The sequence below is a fragment of the Hippocampus comes genome, unplaced genomic scaffold, assembly GCF_001891065.2.
Source record: "Hippocampus comes isolate QL1 unplaced genomic scaffold, H_comes_QL1_v1.1 scaffold180, whole genome shotgun sequence".
Lineage (NCBI taxonomy): Eukaryota > Metazoa > Chordata > Actinopteri > Syngnathiformes > Syngnathidae > Hippocampus > Hippocampus comes.
The window spans coordinates 1043838-1063515 of record NW_017805076.1 but is presented as its reverse complement, the minus strand read 5'-3'; the positions used below and the strand labels follow the sequence as shown (position 1 = coordinate 1063515).

At 40.7% G+C, this 19678-nt stretch overlaps 1 protein-coding gene across 2 annotated transcripts in view; it reads left to right on the top strand.

Moving 5' to 3' along the window:
• The window catches only part of tat (tyrosine aminotransferase), a 28326-nt gene extending 8966 nt beyond the window's left edge, over positions 1–19360 (top strand). For both annotated transcript variants that reach the window (XM_019865253.1, XM_019865252.1), the window contains exons 6-12: positions 1719–1857; positions 1935–1987; positions 7896–8048; positions 13052–13180; positions 17113–17196; positions 18827–18925; positions 19015–19360. In XM_019865253.1, the coding sequence (XP_019720812.1) occupies positions 1719–1857; positions 1935–1987; positions 7896–8048; positions 13052–13180; positions 17113–17196; positions 18827–18925; positions 19015–19155 (798 nt within the window). In that variant the 3' untranslated portion in view covers positions 19156–19360. The remainder of the gene's footprint in view (positions 1–1718; positions 1858–1934; positions 1988–7895; positions 8049–13051; positions 13181–17112; positions 17197–18826; positions 18926–19014) is intronic.
• The last annotated feature ends 318 nt before the right edge of the window (positions 19361–19678 follow it).

Sequence of the window (19678 nt, the reverse complement as noted above, 5' to 3'; positions counted from 1 at the left end):
TAAAAACTCTACCATAATAAATAAGTTATTTATCGAGTGGCTTTCAATGTTATTTAAAATAACATTGAAAGCCACTCGACGAAGTGGAAATAATATGACGTAAAGAATACAGAGAATAATTTTGTTAACATATTTATGAAAATAAAATAACAAATTAATGTTATTCTTAGAAAAGTAAATGTACTTTTCTGAGAATGTTTAGGCCAGCAGAGAAGGCCTTGCTGACCCTGAGGGTCCGCCACTGTGTACTATACTGTACTATACTATACTATACTATACACACCATTTACAGGATAAATAAATATATTTCTCAAGCATTTGCTCCTTGGAAATGTTTCATCAAGCCAGAACTCATGGGATTAAGAGCGAACCAGTACTTTTAATTGTCATTTTAACACCATTTTACGAATATATAATATGGACATTTAATGGCTAATATGATGGCCACATCCAATATGGCAGAGATGCCTATGAATGAATGTGTCACACAGCTCAAGGTTTCTGTAGCAGAAATTACACACACACACAAAAAAGAAAAGAGAACCGATCTTCATTTTAGATGTCAAAACTGTTTTGTGGCTCCATAGTTGCTAATATTTGACTCAATCAAAGATTGTACATTTGTGCTGCCATAGCAAAGGGAAGTGATGCCATCGGATTCTGCTTCCTTCGCCAGTCACAGCGTCAGGTCTAGGATTTAATCAGACCGTGAAGACAAACTTTAAAAACATCACAGAGAGACTAAGAGGCAAGCAGAGTTGTCTTTCTTGCAAGGAGAGTGCGCTAAAAAATGTCTCGGTTTACAATCTCGGAACAGCTCTGCAGCTAGCTGAGATGTATAAACCTTTACAGTCCATGGACAGCTCTGAAAAAAACACGCTTGTCTCCTTGCTTTTATTAAGGAAGGATGTCCCTGATACACGATCTTTTAAACGGGGTGTGGCGATGGTTCACACGTTTCAAAACAGCAATGAATTCTCCAAATGGGGCATTCAACCAGAGCACACAGTTCATTCCTGAGTTGGTCAGAGGGGTCATGCTGGAGATCAGTGGTCCGTGATTGCAGCCGTTGACGTCCCACAGTGCGATGACCTGGGGTTGATGTTACCTTCATAAGCAGCAGTTAACTTTATCAGAGACCATTAACTTCATCAAAGGGTGTTAACTTCAAAGCTGAGAAGAGGAACCTACTGGTCTCTCCCAAACCAACAAACCACTCATAATCAACTCATCCCATCGTAAATGAGGGTTTTGCAAAGTCACACCCCTGAGCAAATGTTTTGTAAATTCAATAAGAGTAAATATGGGATAACCAATGTACATACTGTATCTTCTAACACACAGTCCCCGCAGAGTGATCCAATTGAAAACAGGAGCACTCTCACACCAACTGAATATAGTCAATGCAGTCCTGTCTCAGAAACCCCCGCGAACAAACACACACGAGACAAGCGGGGTGGGTTTCTGTCAGTCATCAACAAAACGGGTAGCCGCCAGTGACAGACTGAGAGGTCTGTCTGTACTTGACCTGGTTTGTGACAATCATGCTGACGGACGAAACCACTTGCTTTCGTGCTTTGCCTGTCTTTTTTTGTTTTGTTTTTCGTTTCCTTTTTATTGTCAATTGTCAGCAAAACGGCGTCCGTCATTGATGGACTGACGAACCTTCCGTCAGTACTAACGGAAGGCCCACCTATTTGTTCCTCTGAAATTGCTAGCCAGAGAAGTCATGGGAGGTGGATCTGCAACATTTGGAGAGCCAGGTTGATGACAGGACATCCCTTCTAATTGTTACCAATCCATCCAACCCATGTGGCTCTGTTTTCACCAAGGAACACCTACAAAAGATTCTCACAGGTCAGCAGCAATACTGTCAAAACTCTTGCACCCAAATCCCCTCAATAAATGTAATTATTGGTTATTCTTTTTCACAGTGGCTTCCAGAAACTGTCTGCCCATCCTGGCAGATGAAGTCTACAGCAACATGGTGAGTCCACTGGACAGTTTGTGTCATATCAGGTTGACATGTAGATTTGGATGGCCTCTATGGGCTAAGGGCGAGTTATATTGTTCAACGCAGTTATAGCAGAGATTACGCTTGATTTGCCGGTTTATCCTTGAGGATGCTAGACAATATCACAGCATGTACACTATTTATTTGAATCCCAACAGGATTAGTAAAGTATCTCCCTCTCTCTCTCTCTCTCTCTCTCTCTCTCTCTCTCTCTCTCTCTCTCTCTCTCTCTCTCTCTCTCTCTCTCTCTCTCTCTCTCTCTCTCGCTTCCCCCCCACCCCCAACCCCCACGGGCTGTTATGCAATGAATGATACTCAATACTACAAACTAGACTATTGCTTTTTTTCTTTTCTCATCAGATTCCTAACACATATGTGCCAATGTGTACTTAATTTCGTTGTCAGTATCTTAGAAGTTAATTGCTGTAAAAAAGAAGTTAATTGCTGTAAAAAATAAAAATAAAAATAAAGTTCCGTCTCGAACTTCTTCATGGGGACAGGCGTTTCCTCCTCCTCCTCCTCCTCTCACAGAGCCTCACGTCGGTATTAGCGGTGAAAAAGGCGCGCAACACAAAATCTAACTGACAGCATCTCTGTCCGAGAACATTTTTCGACATACCCGTACCCTCGTAAAGCGGCAGCATCCTGTATAAATATATATATATATATATATATATATTTTATCAGTCAGTGATCTCAGCTGATGTGCAATTATGGCTTGCAGAAAAAAAAAAAAAACGTTACGTGCCCATTACGTCGATCGCGATCGACCAGTAGATCAAGGACTGGTCCCAAATCGATCCAAGGGGTCTTGAGGGGGGAAAAAAAAAAACAAACATTTGTGTCTCTGTGAATGTTTGAAATATATTTTTGTGTTAATGCACACTGTACCCTAATCATTCAATCAGTCTTATTTTCACAAAAAGTATTTAAAAAAGAAAATAAAATAAAGCAGGTCATCTTTAACCTACGGTGACATGAAACTGCGTCACCGGAAGTTGTTAGCGCTCAGCAGTCTGCAGTTGCAGCTTGTGATCAGTGTTGCTGCGCTATATCTTTTCTCGTAGTCATTATTCTCATTCAGTTTGTTTTGTACAATTCACCGAGGGGGGACGGGCAAAGAATGGGAGTCTGGAGGGCCGAGAGAAGCATTTTAAAACGGTACGCGTGAGCTACGGAGGTTAACAGGCTGCCTAAGTGTATGCCTCAGCGTCAGGCTATTGCTCATCATGGCATGCGTGTGTACGTGCGTGCGTGCGTGCGTATACTTCGGTCAAAAAAGTTTGGGCACCCCTGGTGTGGTTGAAGACTGAAATTGAATTTATTGAATGGTGAAATGGTGTGGCATGACCACAAAAAGGCCATTCCTAATTGAAAAACCTCCACTGTTGTCGACTTAAACTAATTTTAAAATATATTGACAGAAATGTGAAAGACTCATTGCACATGGCCTTCCTGTTTGGAGTTTGCATGTTCTCCGCATGCCTGCGTGCGTTTTCTCCGGGGACTCCAGTTTCCTCCCACATTCCATAAACACTGTAAAATGTCCATAGATGTGAATGACTGTTTGTCGAAATATGCCCTATGATTGACTGGTGACCACTTCTGGGTGCACCCCGCCTCACTGCCAAAATCAGCTGCGATAGGCTTCAGCATACCCGTGACACTAGTTGTGAGAATAAGCGGTACAGAGATTGGATGGTGGATGGATGTTTACTTGGGTTACCTTGCTCTGATATTTGCATTTGTTTGACGATCTTAAACATTAAAATGGAGAAACTATGCAACAAAATAAGAATTTGAGAAGAGAACAAATACTTTTTTTCACAGAACTGTACATCAGACTTTGAATAGAATTTCACAGAGAAGGATCTTACAACTATAATATATTGTAAAAAAAATTGTTGTAGCTGTTTGAGGATCAATTTACTCATACAAAGTTGAACTACCCAGGAATAAAAGTGACTAGCCACACCCTTTTTAAAAAAATCTACATGCTGGTCATCATCAAATACATGATTCTGTTCAAAGAGTAATTTTAGTAATTGCCTCATTTAAAAAAAAAAAGTAGTATTTTCTTGTCAACCGGTTTCTCCTCATTGCAATTTTATTTGACTAACTAATAATTTGACAAGTAAATATTAGTTAAAGTCAGGGTTCCACGTCAGCCATGAAAAGTAAACAAGGTAATTTTGAATGAATACTTATTGTCAACAGAACAGTTTGGACTGGATGACTGCCTTCTGCTGGGACACGCCAGTTAAGATGAATTCAGTCTTTAAAGACATTTGTGAGGCGAGTGCGACATGTGTGCGACATCGGACACAGGTGGTCACTTGCTTTGCCCCATTGCACGGGGATTGTAATGTATACCGTTACGTAATGTGTTTTTAGTGCACGGACCATAGTTTCATGTCATATGTTGCATTACTTAGTTGTTGAAAAACTAAATGTTTCTTGTAATGCACGACAGCTCCCAACACTGCCAGCAAAATACAAATAGGCTGAATAAATGTGTTGTTTTGCTCACATGACATATATGCAGTGATCTGAGGAAGCGTAACACTCAGTGAATCAATACTGCGGTCAGGCCAGCCTCCACTCGCAAAGTTTAAGTCAAGCCAGCCGCTACAGTGATTGTTAATACTGAGCATTAATCTGCATGCACATGAGTGGTTTGGATTTAAAATAATGTTCTACAACAATTTCTTAGCGGTCAAACAACCATGAGTTCACCCAGGTAGTATGAAAACTCTCTTAGAATAGCACCAAGAAGTATTCTGAAGTTGAGATTATCAAAAAGTCAATGTTAACTTTACATTAATGGCTAAAATTTCACCCGATTTTTATGATATCATTAACTCATTCACTCAAAAAGACGTTTTTAAACGTCTTTTCAGACTCGGTCGAGAATTGTCTGGTACTGAATGAGTTAAAAAATTAATTTTAGTGATCCTGCAACCACACCAGGTCTAAGGCACCCCAACTGTTCAACCAGACTACTTGCATTAAGATTTGATGTTCCATTTCAAAATAAAAGGCTTCTGAAATATGACCTTTTTTACCCTTACACCCTATTCATTTAAAAAAAATCGTTAAAAATTCAGTTTTTGTTGTCCCGCAACCAGACGGGATAGTAATAATGAAAGTCCTCTAATTGGATACCTGGGATGGTTGAGTGTGCCCTAGCCCTGGTCTGGTTGCAGGATAATTGAAATGAATATTTTAATGATCATTTTTTTACTCAGGTGAAAAGGTCAACATTTTATATTTCAGAAGCCTTTTATTTTGAAATGCAACATCAGATCTTAATGATAGTACTGGGGTTGGATACTTGGAGCGGCCTGATGTGCCCTAGACCTGGTGTGATTGCGAGATCATGAAAATAATTTTTTTTAAGATTTAAGAAAAAATCAGGCGAAAAGGTCAAAATGTAATATTTCAGAAGCCTTTATTTTGGAATGCAACATCAGATCTGAATTAAAGTAGTCTGGTTGGATGCCTAGGGTGGCCTAGTGTGCCTGAGACCTGGTGTGGTTGCAGGTTAACCAAAATTCATTTTTTAATGATTTTTTTTTTTTTTTTTAATCAGGCATAAATGACAAAATTGCTGATTTCAGAGGCCTTTTATTTTGAAATGGGGCATCAGATCTGAATGAAAGTGGTCTGGTTGGATACCTGGGCTGGTTCAGTGTACCCTATACCGGGTCTGGTTGCGGGATAACTAAAATTTGTTTTTTGATTATTTTTTAAAATCAGGTGAAAAGTTAAAAATATCACATTTCAAAGGCTCCGCTTGCTGGGCAGCACATTACCATAATGCACAGTATTCACAATCGCTGTGGTGGCTGGCTTCGCTTCAATTTTGCGAGTGGAGGCCGAATGACATGCCACAATAATATTGAAATGTGGAACCATTTCTCAATTTAAAAAGTGACAGTGACGAAGACAGCTATTTCTGTGGGGCCTATCGCAAGTCCTGTCCCTCATTCATTTTGCTTGCTTCCCGTACAGATACTCTGTGTTCCCGATCAGATATTGACAAAATAAATGTGGTCAAGAAATGGACAATTTTAGTTCATCTTTTTCGTCCGTCTAGATCTTTTTCTGTCAGCAATTGTGAAGAATGAATGGAGGTTTTCAATGCATAGCAATGGTGTTTTTTTTGTTTTGTTTTTTGAACACCAAATGTTTAAGCCTCGAAATTCCATGACAGCAGTCAAACATGGCACAAAGTGCCCATGCTTCGTCACATGAGATTTAACGCCTTTTTAACAATCCTTGCAAGCTTTAAGGAGTACAGTTAGGCACCCACCTACAGTATGTACTGTCATTCAAACCGGCTTGTTGTTTGGTTGCCTCTTATTTTTATTTTTTTTACACTTGATTCTCACTCATGTACAGATGAGATCTGCAAGTGGCCTATTAAATTTTTAATCCACCATCCACGGCACAGATCTGTTGCTTCTCAGATGTTTGTTCTCTGGCTCGCGTGTTTCTTGTGTTGAGGAGCAATTAATGGGAGTGGAAAAGTTGGGGTTATTGGGTACGTTCACAAAACCTCCCACATGTAATCACTCCCTATTGTACAGCAGAAGAATGACTGTGCATTTTTTGGCTGCATATGTTTGCAATAGAACTGTTGGGGAGGCAATAGGACTGATTTGTTTTAAGGAGATAACTGTAGACCAGATGCTGTGCCGGTCAGAGCACAGGTAGGAAGAGACAGGAATTCCAGGGGGTATTTCAATATTCTTTACTGGGGGTGTTAAAGTGAATACAGGGAAATGCAAACAATAGGGTGTGATGTTGGGATGAAGGGATGAAGAAATTGAAGGATTGAGAGGATGACTGTCTTTGAGTTGATAAGGGATTGATGAATCAGGATTGATGAATAGGGATTGAAGTTGAGAGATCGAGTAGGGGTTGAGAGATTGAGTAGGGGTTGAAGGAGATGATATAGGGCGGTACAAAGGAGTTTTGAGGACACAGGCTGAAATCGATCAGAACGGAATGACCTTGGGCAGGGTGCAAACCCGGAACCTGGCAGGTGCAGAAATAACGCGATACTTATATGCGTCAACACGAACGTCTCACGATAAATAAACCAAGGAGCGGGCTGAGCCTTTTGTACAAGAACAGATGCATGAATGGGAGAAACTCTTGAGGAAATTGGGGGTGGGGTGACCATGAGGCTTTTTTTTAATTACCGAGGGGAGACTTTCAGTCGACATTAAAAGGTCAATAATGTTCACGTGCGCTCATTCTGAGTATGAAATGATATTCAAAATACAGACCATAACTGTCTACAAGATCGTCGTTTTATTTGGCTGAAGTCATACTTCATTTCAAAGAATGGTAGTGTGTTCAAGTTAAAACTTCTTAAATGGCTTTTAAAAGGTTTGCTTGGTTTGGCCAATAGGACATGGGGCCGTCAAGAATATTGTACAGCTTTAATGAGAACCAGCTTTCTTGGATGTGAAACTCACACCATACTTTCAATGGCATCAAAAGAGAACATTTTCTGCTCTATTGAAATTGCAAATTTTAAATCCCAGAGCAGAATTTGAGAAAAAAAATAGCTTGTCATCCCTTTAAAGCAGACTGATAACGGCAAGACAACAAAACAAAACAATAGGTCAACGGATTTATATGAAGACTTTATATGTTTTAAAGTTTTTACAGTTATTGAAATTTTCTGTCAGTTAATTAAAATTGATTATTCCAACATAAGCCTTGGGGATCAGAAAAGATTACCGGTACATGCAAAAGATTCATGGAATATTTTGTCTTTCTGTAATTAATTATGTAAGAAAAATTCCTCCCATGTACCAATGCAAAACGGAACTAACATTGAATAAATTTGGTTTGTTTTTCTCAGGTTTTCCCAGGTTGTGAAAGCCCCTCCCTGGCATCTCTCAGCAGTGACGTGCCAATCATGTCCTGTTGCGGCCTTGCTAAGCGCTGGCTAGTCCCCGGTTGGAGGATGGGATGGATCCTCATCCACGACAGGAACAACATCTTCGGATCTGAGGTAAGTGATAATTTTTTTTTGTTTTTTGTTTTTTTTTTTTTTGTGAGGTTTGACACCTAGGGATGAATATTATTGTCATTCCTTTAGACCAGAGGTCCCCAACCCCCGGGCCGCGGACTGGTACCGTCCCGTGGGTCATTTGGTACCGGGCCACACAGAAAGAATAAATAACTTCCATTACTTCCGTTTTATTCATTTCGGAATCTTAAAGATGTTTTATTTTGAAAAAAATACCGGATTCTCTGTTACATCCGTTTACAGTATTCTTGGTCATGTGATAGGTTACCGCTAAAATGAAACCCAGGAGTTTGCAAAACTAGTAAAAAACAAACTTCTTTGGAACGGTTCTTTGGGAAGGGGAAAAGGCCCAGCCAGGAGATAGAAGAGGAGCCTACGACTTCAAAGAAAAAGAAGGCTACAATTAATAGACAGTATCAGGAGTCCTACTTAAAATACGGATTTATTTCAACGGATTCCTACGCACCAAGCTCGCTCTGCATAATATGTGGTTTTGTGGCGTATCTTATTTTGAAGGCACATTTAAACATTACCATAGCGACCAAAGAGTGTTGCGGCCAGATTGACAATAAAGTTGTATTCAATTCAATTCAATAGGATGTCATGATTCGTGCTTATTATTATGTTTAGAAAATACCACAGTTTTCATGCAGGTCATATCATATTATTTTGTTCTATTGATCTGCCACACCATAAAGGCCAGTCCCTGAAAATATTGTCTGTCATTAAACCGGTCCGTGAGGCAAAAAAGGTTGGGGACTGCTGGTTTAGACAACACACATTGTTGTGTGCAACCAAGTTTGTCTCTTCAGAGTCAACGAAGCTGTTCACCTTTTCACCCCAAACTGTTGCTATGATTGTAAGGAATGCGTCTTGCCTTTGGTTTGCATTCAGACGAGTTTTACATTAAATGCAGACGTGCAATTGTTTCCGGTGTCCTCATTAATACAGGGATTATCACACAAAACATAAGTCAACCACCCTTGACTGTTCTGCATGTGTCATTTGAAGATATATAAATAAATGTCCGGCAACACCGACACTCATTTTGATGAGCAAGTCAGGCTTTTACGGTCGCGTTTAGTTTGCGGATGCTTGTTGTTGACCCAAATGTTTTACATGTGAGTAAACTACTTCTGGGAATGACAAATGAATAACCAAACTTACTTATCGAACAACTTATTTGCAATGTTTGCAAAGAATCACACCCACTTGGGGGAGGGAGAAAGCAGCAAGTACCGTCTTTGAACGCAAGGTACTATTTCAACGTAGCACCCTATCAGAGAACCTTGAATGTCGATGAGAACTAGTTCATTTGGTTCCTACATTGGTAAACTAGGTAGACGAGAGTATGGCGCAGCTCTACAATACAAATGTATTTCAACATTGTCAACCAGACAAAGCACAGAATGGCCGCATATCTAATATTTCATGGGTAAAGAACAGGGCCCGAACACAGACCAGGGGGATAGTGGATAGTTACTTACATTTGAAAGTAATAAATTATTCTTTACTCTGTTACTGTCCGTGTTGAGTAATGTTGCGTTACGTATTGCTTTCATGTTACTTTTTAGTTTTCAGTTAATTGTAATTCCTCATATAGTGGAGGGGGTGGCAACACAAAATGAAAGTCTAATCGCATCTGCAAATTGTGGTGACCGTGAATAGCCGAATTACAATAATGTAATGATATAGAGTAATCAAACTCCAACCTGGACACGGCATGACACAAACGCTTTTTCTGTGCCTTATTTATGTAAGTCCTGGGTTACAAAGTGCAGCCACACAAAGGTTAAACAAAAAGTAAACATGCTAACAGTTTATAGTCCAGGGGTGCCCAAACTTTTTTGACCGACGATCTACTTTTTGATCAACCAACCTCCCGCGATCGACCCGTTACCGCGCACGCGTGCATGCGTACGCACATACACACGCATGCCATGATGAGCAACAGCCCGACGCGGAGGCATGCCACTCACTTTTGCAGCCTGTTAACTATTGTAGCTCACGCGTACAGTTTTAAAATGCTTCTTTCGGCCCTCCAGATTCCCATTCTATATAATAATAATAATAATAATAATAATAATAATAATGATAAAGGTTACATCGCAACAGCTCCGATCGCAAGCTGCCATTGCAGACTGCTGAGCGCGAACAACTTCCGGTGACGCAGTTCACGCGCTACTGTACGTAAACGTGACCTGCTTTATTTTATTTTGTTTTTTAAATACTTTCTGTGAAAGTGAGACTGATAGGATGATTTGGGTTCAATGTGCGTTAACGCAAAAAGTATATTACTAACATGCACAGAGGTACACAAATGTTTGTTAGTTTTTGGGGTTTTTTTTCCCCTCTCCACCCCTCGCGATCGACTTGGGACCAGTCCGCGAGATACCTGTCGATCGCGATAGACGTAAGGGGCACCCTTGGCTGATACTTTTTCAATAACAAAACTAAAAGCGCACTTCTAGAATGAGGTGCAACAGCAAGCAGACAGAGAATGTTTTGTAAAGAGCCACTTGCAAATCTCCTTTGCCCATGCGTGAGAATCGAGGTGAAAAAAGGGGAGGCGACCAAACCGCCAGTGGTTTTGTATGACAGTAGCTAGGTGTATGCCTAACTGTACGCTTTAAAGCTTTGCAGGCATTGCTGAAAAGGCTTTAACCCTTTCATGCAACCTGTAACCTGATGACATGATAAGCTGTCCACTGTAGTGGCCGCTGTCCTTGAAAGGGTTAAAAACGACAGCTGCACTTTGTGCCATATTCAACTATTCCCATGGAATTTAGAAGCTTGAGCGTTGGTGTAAAAAAAAAAAACAAAAAAAAAAAAACACCACAAAAAGCAGCGTAAATCTACATTCATTCGCCACACTTTCCTGACATAAAAAAGATCCAGACTTATGATAAAGATGGACAAAAATTGTACTTATCTTGAACACATTTATTCACATTAACATTTATTTTGTCAATATCTTGAAACCGACGGGGAACACAGTGACTAAGTTCTGTCAGCAAGCAAGCGGACCGCGAAACTAATGCGAGACAAAACATGCGATCATCCTGGATGCCGAGAAATACGCTTTCTCGTCAAAAGTCACTTTTTAAATCAAGAAACGTTTCCGCATTAAAATATTTTTGTGACGTGTCACATTGTCGATTGATTCGCTGTGTGTTAGGCTGCCTTAGATCACTTCACTTATGTCACGTGAGAAAAACGACACATTTATTCAGCGTATTGCTAAACATCTCGAGCAGGACGGGTGACTTGTGTGCAGCCAACCTTAAGTGTCGTGTGCCAGCAGAGGGTGCTCCGTGTAAGGCACAGGTGTCAAATCCCGCCACATCATTTTAAGTGGCCCGCGAAAGCAAATCAAGCATGTCAAGTTCCATGATGCTTGCTAAAGTCTGAACCAAAATTTCAAATTGTCACATGTAATCCACAATAACATTATTCTTGACTTCTGATTTTCCAACTAGTTATTCAACCATTTGTTGTGCACTGTGTATGTAATATGTGGAGGTGATTAAACATTTATATGGTTTCCCAAAATTCGTAACGGCCCTCCAAGGGAAACCGTAACTACAATGTGGCCCCCTACAAAAATGAATTTGACACCCCTGGTGTAAGGAGTACCAAACGATTAGATAGAAAAAAAAAAAAATTCCAGTGGTTAAATGGTCCAAATTGCAGCTGCGTACGCTGCTTCACAATAGTTTTTCAAGAAAAGTTGGTCGGCAAGAAAAGTCACTTGCCCATAATGATGCACCTTGCGACTCCGAGATCTGGAAGTGGTCTCTGAAACATTTTGGAATCCGAGCATATAAAACACCGTGCGAGAGAACTATTCCTTTTCAGCTGTTGTCAAATGTTACTACTGCAATCAGGAGGTAGTCAATGACTTGATGAGAAGTAATTTCCTATCGGTTCTTTGGAAGCTGACTGTAAAACTTTGCAGTGCTTTTCAGTCGACAATGGTGTATTTCTGAATAAATTGAAATGGGATTATTTCACAGAGACAAATCTTATGTTGGATTTCATGTTACTCTTAAATGTGGATTTTAAGAGAATGCCAGCATCAACGGGGACAGCTGGGAGTGTAATTCATTCCAAGATTTCATAACTGGAATAATATGTTCTATATGTTGAGTCAAGCGTTATACTACTACTCATTTGCTTTCTAAACATCACGTAGGTTACTGGAACATTTCTTTTATTTACCCTTTCAGGGACAGCGGTTACTACAGTGGACAGCTTATCATGTTATCAGGTTACAGGGTGCATGAAAGGGTTCAGCGTTACCCTCAACACTGGCTATGGTATGGAATGGCATGATATAATATGTAATGGAGTTTACACATTTATCGAATACATGATATGATATGATATGATATGATCACAGGTATCAAACGGCAGTGCCCGTGTGTCATTCACGATCCATATCGAAAAGTTTGGCATTTTGTATACATTTGTCAATTAGACATGAAGTACACTTTTTTCACAAACCCTTGGTACCAGTAATCCTGTGTACAATGATACATTTTCTTAATTTCGCTTGTACTCATGTATCATAAGACCCCGCCAATTTGTGGCGATTTGGTTTTAGCAAAAAAGAAGGGTTACTCTTGAGAAATTATGTTAGGTCAATGCTGATTTTGATAGCACTCCAGATGATATATGTGACAACATTGCCTGCTATTATATTGCATATATATATATATATTATGATTACTATTAGATATGATAGTGGTGCTAAATGTGGTTTAAATCAGGTAAATCGCCACTGAAGGCCCAGGTAACAAATGCATAGACTGGCCCTGGTATCCACGGTATGCTGTATATTTTACTCCATTGCAGAGAGAAAGGCGTGACAGCTCCTCAGGTGACTGATATTAAATCTGTGTCATGTGAGGTTACGTTGTATTGTCCATGTATATACAGTGAAGCGAAAAAGGAACATACTGTACATTATGTAACATTTGCAGATTCGACAAGGCCTTGTCAAGCTTTGCCAACGTATTCTTGGACCGTGCACCATTGTCCAGGGCGCATTGGAGGGAATCTTCAACAACACACCTCAAGGTTTCTACGATGATACCATTCATTTCATCAAGGTAAAGGGAAGGCAGATTTGCAACAAAATGATAGTTTGAGATGTGATAACTAAGTCATTTTTGAAGATTTTTTTCACTTACAACCCATCAAAATGTTCAGTGGCATCGAACCTTGCTATACATCCGTAGTTTTGATTGCTTTTTTCTTCTGTCTGAATTACAAAAGTAGTACTGTGTTATGACTCTCTGTAAGTAACTACCTTCGGCATGTCCAGCTCCGGGCCTGGAGGGCCACCGTCCTGCCTGTTTTCCAGCTGTCTCGGCGGCAACACACCTGATTCAGATGATCAGCTCATCAACCACCTCTGAAGCAGCATTAGAACGAGCCTGATTATTTCAATCAGGTGTGTTGCTCCTGGGAGAGCTGGAAAACAGGCAGGACTCTTGAGTCACGTACTGCTCCTCTGTCATATGGTGTTCCATAGGGCTCAATTCTGGGGCCTCTGCTGTTCTCACTGTATCTGCTCCCATTGGGTTCCATCTTAAGGAAACATGGTATATCCTTCCACTGCTATGCAGATGGCTGTCAGATCTATGTCCCACTGAGCAAAAAAGACGCTTTCTCATTAAGGCCACTTTTATCCTGCCTGGAAGAAATCAAAACCTGGATGGCACAACATTTCTTGAATTTCAATGAACAGAAGACAGAGGTGATACTGTTTGGTCCCAGTGGCCCTTGTACATCCCATCTGTAGACTTGGGCCCCTTGTCCCCTTATCTTAAGTCAACAGTTTCAAACTTGGGTCTTAAACTGGACAGTGATTCTAAACTTGACCGGCAAATTTGTGCCGTTGTTAAATCCAGCTTCTTTCACCTTAGACAGCTGGACAAAGTAAAACCTCTCCTCTCTCATGAACACTTTGAGACAGTAATTCATGCCTTCGTCACATCCCGGCTCGATTACTGCAATGCCCTTTACTTTGGAGTCAGCCAATCCTCCATTAAGCGCCTCCAACTGGTCCAGAATGCCGCTGCTTCGCCTCTTGACTGGTACTCGTAAGAGGGAGCACATAACTCCTACTCTCCTACATCCCTTCACTGGCTCCCTATACATTTTAGAGTTATTTTCAAGATCCTCTTATTTGTTTTCAAATCTCTAAATGACCTCGCGCCACCTTACCTCTCTGAGCTCATCCGCCCCTACACACCCGCCCGGCGCCTCATGTCTGAGGACCAGACATTATTAGAAGTACCAAGAACTAAACTGAGGCTCAGAGGGGATCGAGCCTTTTCTATTTGCTGGTCCCTCTCTCTGGAATGACCTCCCGCTGAGCATTCGGCAGGCCTCCTCGATGCCCATCTTTAAAACCCGCCTCAAAACTCACTTGTATTCTTTGGCATTTGACTCAGCATGACTTAGATTTGTTCTTGGTTTTGCTGTTCGGTGCTTTCTACCATCTTTATTACCGATTTGCTTTACTGTTTGTTGTATATGTTAAATTGCTCCATGTACAGCACTTTGTATGCAGTGATGGCTGTTTGAAAGTGCTCGATAAATACAGTTGAGTTGAGTTGTTTTTTGATGGCCATTTTGTCTGTTGCTCGTCCTCGTCGTCTTCCTCGTCGTCGTCGTCCACGTCGTGCTCCTCGTCATGCTCCGAATCTTCCTCCTCATTGGGAGATTTGAGGGCAAAAATCATCATCAGACTCTGTCATGGAATTGAAACATCCACATAGATATTTGCGCTTAACAGAAGGGTTTTACTTGTTGGTTAGGAACAGGACAGGCCCGCGTGAACGCCAACAACCATATTGTTCTTTTTGAATGCACATGGTGGTTGCCCTGCAGAGGCGATTGCTCTAAGACTGCAAGGGAAGCTCAGCTTCCCCATAAATGTCAAAAAGTAAGTGATCAAATATATGTGTGTGGACATGTCATTGACTCAATATGCGCTACAACGCGCTCAGCTTTTGTTCCGAATCAGCTTCTTATTACTGGTTACGACGTGACTCTCTTCTCATTCATTCCCGCAGCTTCACTGTGCTTTAAACTGTGTGGACGCTGAGCGTCTGCAGTGCGGACGCTCGGCGTCTAGAGAGTTCAGTGTAGGTTGTCCCAATGTATTGAAACGAGACAAGTCATTGGATAAATGCTGGTTTTGTCCCGCCCATCTGACGCTCAGCGTCTCTGGGCGTTGATCGGCTGGCCCGGACGCTGAGCTTTTCTGCATGATGATTGGATGATCTCTCTGAGGCTGAATCTCTTTTTGATTGACAGCAAATGAGCCAATCACCGATCTTATGGTGAAGGCATCCTTTTCATTTTTGGAGATTCTGGGCCACCACACGGATGCATTGGCCCGCTCCCTGCATTTGGTTAGGCCCTGATGTCCATCATGGATCCGATCCAAGATGTCACCTCTCAAAGGGGCGAGAATTAATATGCAACATCCTCTGGTGACAATATGTTTGCACTCTGAGAGTTCACGTTTAACTGGATAATAGTCTCTAATGGCAATAAGGACATTTCCTACATAATCTGACCAACATGACTTGATATATTGCAGTAGCATCTTCAAGTTACTGTCAGCTGCTGTGGCTAGCTTTATCACCTCAAGCTTTTGTGGTGTGGCTGGCATGCTGGACCGATGATGGCTGCAATGCAACACTCTACATCGGAATGAATGTCAGTTACCTCTGTTGTACACTGTAATGGGCTACGAGAGAGTGTGTCAGCTACGGTGAGTCTTGCCTGGCGCATATTCAGCTGTAGGCTTAAACCTCATAGAGTCTCATCAAGAGTCTTTGATCAGAACTGTTCCATGTGACGCGCACATACGAACACATCCATAGACACAGACGCACATAGACCTCTTTCAACAATCCAGATCGTCTTCATGTCTCAAAATGGCGGGAGCGTGCTTTTTGCCTGTGACGGAATGCCTGGGAGGCGAAATATTCGTTCGGTTCTAGTGCCATCTGGTGGGGCAAAGAATTAAAAACTCTAAAACCACAATTTTCTTTTTCATCCTGTTACTGGGTCGCCAGTGAAGTGATTTTTGCGGAAATTACGTGAGATGCATTATAAATCACCAGGTTTACAGTCTATTGAAAATTTTCATTTATAATGGGCGTCAATCTGCCAAATGTTGGCATTTTACGTCGTTCATAGTTAAAAAAAAAATCATTGTAAGATATCCCAACTGTAATGTTAAAAAATGTCCAGCAGGGGACATTTTGAACTTTGACCCATTTTGACATCCTTTGCAAAATTTCAGCTTCATGGGGTTATTGTTCACTGTTTAGGCAGTGGTGTACATCTGTCCAATGGATCAAATATTGTACACATAGTGTTGTTCACTTGCTTACATATGCCAATAGAAAACCTCCAGAAAGACATTGTCGTGAAAGGTGACACAAAAGCGTGGATAGTAGAAAGCCTAATGAAGCAATGGTTGACCAAGTGCTACGGCAGGGAACAGTGCTCTTTTTTTTTTTTTTTAAACCAGTCGAATGAGTGCAGTTTTACTGCCGCGTTACAGGCAAAGAAAAGTTAAGGTATGTTGTTAAACGTTGAAACCTCTTTCTGTTTCCCGTCTTTCTTTGTAAATATCTCAGGTTACAATGTGGGCGCCTGCGGCTTATAGACAGGTGCGGCTTGTGTGCGTACAAAATTGTTTTTCCTTTAAAAATGTCGTTTGTGCGGCATATAATCAGGTGTGCGCTATAGCCTGGAAATTATGGTAATTTGATTCGTTTTAGGCCTTTTTTGGGGTGTGCGTGTGTGTGCGTGCATGTGTTTTGAATGGTGCATGTTGGCTAAGAGGAGACCATATTACTTGAAATGGACTTGAAGCCCTCATTTGTTAGGCCGGTGCCCGTTGTAGGTTTTCCTGCACTTCCTTGTTCCACCGCCAAGTCTTCATCTGTGTCTGGTAATGTTGCACTCCATCTCGTTGGTGTCAAATTCAGTATGTCTTTTTCTTCCATAGTCCAACGCTGAGATTTGTTTCAATGAGCTGTCCACTGTACCTGGCTTGAAGCCCATCCTGCCCTCAGGAGCCATGTACTTGATGGTCAGTATGACACATGGGTAGGACTGCAGCTGCAAATTAGTGCACTGATTTATGAAGTAAAGTACAACATACTGTGTCAGAATTCAGTTTTATCGAATAACTGTTCTGTCAGAATGATGGTACATTTACCGTAGCGACTGCTTTGTTTTTATTATGTTTTACAGCAGTCGATAGCTTGTAAATTGTTATCTCAAAGAATACAGAGGGTTCACGCAAATTAATTTAGAACCAATACCTGCATTCGCAAAACTTTGCGGTGGAATGCCGCACAAAAAAAATTTACATTTTACCAACCAAGTACAGTATATTTCCATTGGATAACGCCCAGAATCATTTTTGCAACCCATGTCCGGATGGAGTCCAGATGGACCAACACACCAACAAAGTTTGATGAATGGTAATACTGTACTGTAGTTCAGCCTTGTTTGAGGTCTGTTGTCTACTTATTGGCCTACTACTCATCATTATGACGTTGCTAAAAAAAAAAAAAAAAAAAAATGTACCGGTAATCATGGCCCAAGACTTTTGTACAGTGCTGTATTTAAGTGAGAAAAGAATGCTCACTTTTTGTAGATTCTGTCAGGTAGGTATTCGATATTATATCACAATATACTTCTCATAATGGTTATATTTTAGGTTGGGTTGTGGTGCAGAACTGCATTGAATAAAAGAAAGGCCCATTTTTATTCATCTGAATCTCTCATGTAGGAAGTAAATAGGGGAAAAAATAGTATTGATATATTATTTACGTATGACACCATACCATTCCACATTCGCTGCAAACTACAACCACAAAAATAAACAAATAAACAATAACATAATTTCGTCAATAAAAACTGAGCGTTAATATCTCTGTAAAGGAGAATGTTTTGACTCAGCTCTTATATTGAATCCCAAGGATGTAAAAGGATTCATTTTCTATACTGCTGATCCTGCTCAGAGTCACGGATGAGCTGGAGCCTATCCCAGTTGACTGCAGGCAAAAGCCGAACCACATCCAGAGTTGGCCGCTATTTAATCACAGGGCCCACAGAGAGACAGACAACCATTCACTCGCACATTCGTACCTTCACTGAGTGCACCAAAGGCAGGCAAATTTACCACTACACCATGACTGACTGGAATACATACTACCGGTGATTCTTAGTTTTTAGAAGCAAAGTCCATTATTGTTGAAATCTAACAATACATTTGTGCGGTGCTTCATATGCTTCCTTATCTGTATCCGGTTACCAATTACCATCAACAGTTTTTGTAACTTTGGTGGGTTTGCATCGGTGTTTGTTTTGCCATTTTGTGAATAAGAATAAGAAAACCTTTATTCGTCTCACAATGGAGACATTCCCAATGTACAGCAGCAAAGGTATGAAAGGAAGAAAGTAGAAGAACAAAAAGTATAGGACCTGCTGTAAAGGCAGCCACTCTCGCGGCGCCATGTTGAAGTCATAGTAACATAATAACAAAATAATACAACACAACACATAAGACACAGTCATTCAATCTTAACCACTTTTCTGCATACTCTTTGTTGTTTGAAGCAGTTATAGATTATTGAAATGATTGAAAAAAATCTAACAATCTCCTCCACTAATCTAACAGATACATAGCATCTAATTGTGTGTTTTTTCAGATTGGAATCGACATAGAGCGCTTCCCAGATTTTCAGAGTGATGTTGACTTTACTGAACGACTGGTGACCGAGCAGTCAGTTTTCTGTCTGCCTGCAACAGTAAGTTCCCACCTTCAGCACTTTTGTCAGAAAAAAAAAATGCCAGAAATCCAGCCGCTGTGTGATATTCAGAGCCTCTCCTCTCACAGGCTTTTGAGTATCCCAACTTCTTCCGCATTGTGGTGACAGTTCCAGAGCAGATGATGTTGGAAGCATGTGGTCGGATCAGGGAGTTTTGCCAGCGCCACTATCGGCCAGGCAGACGTGACAAAAACGACCTGGATCAGTGATGCAGAAGACTCCAACTCATGTGACGGTGTTCAAATTCAAATTTAGCGCACATACTGAGCAGGAATTTACATTGACCAATTTTATATGCAGATCTGAGATGTACGAATCAGGTGCTGTTTGATGTCACCGCATTTTCAACTGTCCTCTAATTTGTCTTTTGAATAGTCTTTTATTTATATTATGTATGCATCTGATGCTAACCTCCTGTTTGTTGTTTATTTATCTAATTGTTAGTTATACTTTTTAAAGCCAGCTATTATTTAATGTCAAATTTAGGATTGCAGATCATGAACATGGCAATGCTATTGTTTAATTAATAATTATCCCCTTAAACCGAGGGCAACTTTGCCCAAAACGCCTATGGAAAGGTGCACCCAAAGTAAATTTGTAGCTGTTCTTTAACCATTTGGAGTATCAGCATAGTTTTGGTCTCTTTTTGAAATATTCAAAATTTTATCATTATGAATATTTCTCCCATACAGTAAGAATCTGTGTAAGTGCTCCTGTCACTGAACTATGGAT